This window comes from Nerophis ophidion, linkage group LG04 (assembly GCF_033978795.1).
Source record: "Nerophis ophidion isolate RoL-2023_Sa linkage group LG04, RoL_Noph_v1.0, whole genome shotgun sequence".
Lineage (NCBI taxonomy): Eukaryota > Metazoa > Chordata > Actinopteri > Syngnathiformes > Syngnathidae > Nerophis > Nerophis ophidion.
In genome coordinates, this window is record NC_084614.1 from 82,209,140 (window position 1) to 82,214,139 (window position 5,000).

Genomic DNA, 5,000 nt, shown 5'->3' on the forward strand with positions numbered 1-5,000 from the left:
GGAAGAGTCTGTCATAAAAAAATGGACTTAGGAAGAGTTTCAGTCATAAAAAATTACTTAGGAAGAGTTTCAGTCAGAAAAATTTGACTTTTAGGAAGAGTCTGTCATAAAAAAAAAAGACTTAGGAAGAGTCTCAGTCAGAAAAATAATGGCTTAAAGAATCTCAGTCAGAAAAAAATTGACTTAAGAAGAGTCTCAGTCATAAAAAAATGACTTAGGAAGAGTCTCTGTCATAAAAAATTGACTTACGAAGAGTGTCAGAAAAAATTGACTTAGGAATTCTCAATCATAAAATATTGACTCAGGAAGAGTCTCAGTCAGAAAAAAATTGACTTAGGAAGAGTCTCAATCAGAAAAAAAAAATACTTTTAGGAAGAGTCTGTCATAAAAAAAATGGACTTAGGAAGAGTTTCTGTCATAAAAAATGGTTTTAGGAAGGGTCTCAGTCCGAAAAAAATTACTTAGGAAAAGTTTCAGTCAGAAAAATGTGACTTTTAGGAAGAGTCTGTCATAAAAAAAAATGACTTAGGAAGAGTCCGTCAGAAAAAAAATTGGACTTAGGAAGAATCCGTCAGAAAAAAAATTGACTTAAGAAGAGTCTTAGTCATAAAAAATTGACTTAAGAAGAGTCTCAGTCATAAGAAATTGACTTAGGAAGAGTCTCAGTCATAAAAAATTGACTTAGGAAGAGTCTCAGTCCGAAAAAAATTACTTAGGAAGAGTTTCAGTCAGAAAAATTTGACTTTTAGGAAGAGTCTGTCATAAAAAAAAAATGACTTAGGAAGAGTCTGTCAGAAAAAAAATTGGACTTAGGAAGAATCCGTCAGAAAAAAAATGACTTAAGAAGAGTCTTAGTCATAAAAAATTGACTTAAGAAGAGTCTCAGTCATAAAAAATTGACTTAGGAAGAGTCTAAATCAGAAAAAAATTTACTCTTAGGAAGTGTCTGTCATAAAAAAATGGACTTAGGAAGAGTCTCAGTCAGAAAAAATTGACTTAGGAAGTGTCTGTCATAAAAAATTGACTTAGGAAGAGTCTCAGTCAGAAAAAATTGACTTAGGAAGGGTCTCAATCATAAAAAAAAAAGACTTTGGAAGAGTCTCAAACAGAAAAAAACTACTTTTAGGAAGAGTCTGCCATAAAAAAATGTACTTATGAAGGGTCTCATTCAGAAAAAAATAGAAAAAAAAAATGAAATATTTATATATATCATGGAACATTTTATCTAATTTAGTGCGTTTGAACTTGAAAATTCATGATTTTTGATACTCTGCGCCATCATACAAGTATGCTAAAATTTTTATTAGCATATGCTAACATTTTATGCTAGCATTTTATCTCATTTTCTGCGTTCGAACATGAAAATTAATGTTTTTTGATACTCAGCGCCAACATACAATTATATTAATTTTTATATTAGCATACTAAAAACTATGCTAGCAAATCATGGTTTTCGATTTTTTTGCGGCATCTTAAATGTCCACTTCTCCTATGATGGCGTGTTAACATTTTATGCTAACATTTTATCTCATTTTGTGCGTTTAAGCTGGAAAATTAATGTTTTTTGATACTTGGCGCCATCATACAAGAATGGTAACTTTTATATTAGCATACTAAAGTATGCTAGCAAATCATGGTTTTTGATATTTTGTGCCATCTTAAATATCCACTTCTCTGATGTTAGCGTGCTAATATTTTATGCTAGCATTTTATCTAAATTTGTGCGTTTAAAATGGAAAATTAATGGATTTTGATAATCGCCGCCATCATACAATTATGCTAACTTTTATTTTAGCATATCCTAACATTTTATGCTAGCAAATCATGTTTTTTTTTTTTATATTTTGCGCCATCTTAAATGCCCACTTCTCCAATGTTGGCGTGCTAACATTTTATGCTAGCATTTTATCTTATCAGTGGACATTTACGATGGTGCAAAATATCAAAAAACATGATTTTGTATCTTAAAATGTTAGCATACAAAAGTTAGCATACATGTATGAAGGAGCCAAGTATCAAAAACAATTAATTTTCAAGTTTAAACGCACAAAATAAAGATAAAATGCTAGCATAAAATGTTAGCATGCCAACATAGGAGAAGTGGACATTTAAGATGGCGCAAAATATTAAAAAGCATGATTTAATAGCAGAAAATGTTAGCATACTTTTAGTATACACATATAAAAGTTTGCATACTTGTATGATGGCGCCAAGTATTAAAAATCATTAGTTTTTGCGTTTATACGCACACAATTAAGATCAAATGATAGCAGGAAATATGAGCACGCCAACATAGGAGAAGTGGACATAGAAGATGTCGCAAAATATTAAAAACCATGTTTTGCAAGCATAAAATGTTAGCATGCAAAAGTTAGCATAGTTGTATGATGGCGCCGAGTATCAAAAAAAAGTTGTACTACGCTCTGACGTAAACAACAGATGTTTTTAAAGGGACGGGAGGTCATAAACAGCCATTTGGTTACAAAACAGTTCAAAGACATACTTGGATGACGGCGCCGAGTAACAAAAAAAAGTCGTCCCTTGCTCTGATGTAAGATTGTACGCCTCCTCTTTTATTTGGACTTTACCCCGATTACGCGGCAACAGATGTTTTTAAAGGGACGGGGGGTCATAAACAGCCATTTGGTTACAAAAGAGTTGAAAGAAAAGGTGCCTGGCTTGGGAGTCAGGTCTCGGGTCAAGACCGACACCCTCACGTCGCTCCCCATCCTACGGCGTTTTACAGGCCTCAAAGACAGCTTTTGTCCTCTCACCAGGAACTCAGTGAAACACAACAGTTGTGTGACTGAAACACAACAGTTGTGTGACAACTTGGATAGAAATGTTGTGAGAAAGAAGGACTCGTGTGTGTGTGTGTGTGTGCAGGTTTCTGCGTGGCGGTGGTGGACGAGGACGGCACACAGCAGCTCCACATCACTGAAGTCAAGGCAGAAGGACTGGCCTCGGTCAAAGGTAGGCAGGACTGTCCCTTTTACCTGAGACCTGACCCAGGTGTCCATGTCAGCTCCACATCCACCTGTCTTTATACTTCTGTGCTCACAAACTAAACCGTTGACAAAGTTGAATTCTTCTATGAACGTATTTACAATCACATCAAATGAACTTCATGGTGTGGCCTCTTGACCGCAGGTGAGTGATTAGGATTGACGACACCTGTCGACTTTTTTGAGTCCACTTTAGACTCGGTTACAAATGGGAAAATTATAATAATATTAATAATAATAATAATTTATTTGGTTTATTTCCTGGTTAATAATGATAATAATAATACATTTTATTTGGTTTATTTCCTGGTTAGTAATAATAATAAAAATAATAATAATAATAAGAATACATATTTTTTATTTCCTGGTTAATAATAATAATAATAATAACAATAATACATTTTATTTGGTTTATTTCCTGGTTAGTAATAATAATAATAATACATTTTATTTGGTTTATTTCCTGGTTAATAATAATAATAATACATTTTATTTGGTTTATTTCCTGGTTAATAATAATAATAATAATAATAATAATACATTTTATTTGGTTTATTTCCTGGTTAATAATAGTAATAATACATTTTATTTGGTTTGTCTCCTGGTTAATAATAATAATAATAATACATTTTATTTGGTTTATTTCCTGGTTAGTAATAATAATAATAACAATAATAATAATAGCAATAATACATTTTATTTGGTTTATTTCCTGGTTAATAATAATAATAATACATTTTATTTGGTTTATTTCGTGGTTAAAAATAATAATAATAATAATAATAATACATTTTATTTAGTTTATTTCCTGGTTAATAATAATAATACATTTTATTTGTTTTATTTCCTGGTTAATAATAGTAATAATAATACATTTTATTTGGTTTATCTCCTGGTTAATAATAATAATAATAATAATAATATCAATAATACATTTGATTTGGTTTATTTCCTGGTTAATAATAATAATAATAATAATAATAACAATAATAATAATACATTTTATTTGGTTTATTTCCTGGATAATAATATAATAATAATAATACCTTTTTTTGTTTATTTCCTGGTTAATAATACTAATAATAATAATACATTTTATCTGGTTTATTTCCTGGTTAATAATAATAATAATACATTTTATTTGGTTTATTTCCTGGTTAATAATAATAATAATAATACATTTTATTTGGTTTATTTCCTGGTTAATAATAATAATAATAATACATTTTATTTGGTATAGCGCTTTTCAGTGTACTCAAAGACGCTTTACAGGATAAAAAAAATTAAAATATAAAACAGTTTAAAGTAATAATAAAAGCATTACATTATTCATTTACGGAATCCGGTCAATTTCCTTTGTTTTCCCTTTATCAAACTGCACATGCACGTGACGTCAGGGCCACATTGGGGACCACATTGGGGGCCACATTGAGGGCCACATTGGGGGCCACATTGAGGGCCACATTGGGGGCCACATTGGGGGCCACATTGAGGGCCACATTGAGGGCCACATTGAGGGCCACATTAGGGGCCACATTGGGGGCCACATTGGGGGCCACATTGAGGGCCACATTAGGGGCCACATTGAGGGCCACATTGGGGGCCACATTGAGGGCCACATTGGGCGCCTTTACGCTGAAGTCTGATAAAGATCATAAAAAAATCCAGATTGGGCATACTTTGTAAACGTGGATTTTCGTCCTGGTTTAGGGGAAAAAAATGATCTTTGTCTTTGCAGCAAACACACAATCTTCTTGTGTGTACAACAACAAAACCTGCGAGTTTAGCGAGCTCATAGCCGCTAGGTAGCCATGGGACGTCACGCTGACGACTTTTCTGCATGTCAGGTTAAAAAACACCGACGGCATCTATTAAACAGACCAGAAGCAAGGAATTAAACAAGAGACAGGATTCAATTTAGCTCAATGAGGAGAAACGTCTGGGCTGTACTCTTTTTACAGTCTTCACTATTACATTAGATCCACTATGGACTGG

The 5,000-nt window shown here is 32.5% G+C and overlaps 1 protein-coding gene across 7 annotated transcripts in view; it reads left to right on the plus strand.

Moving 5' to 3' along the window:
• Positions 1–5,000, plus strand: part of tiam1a (TIAM Rac1 associated GEF 1a) — a 234,798-nt gene that overhangs the window by 173,938 nt on the left and 55,860 nt on the right. For all 7 annotated transcript variants that reach the window (XM_061899333.1, XM_061899335.1, XM_061899334.1 and 4 more), the window contains one exon: positions 2,887–2,973. In XM_061899333.1, the coding sequence (XP_061755317.1) occupies positions 2,887–2,973 (87 nt within the window). The remainder of the gene's footprint in view (positions 1–2,886; positions 2,974–5,000) is intronic.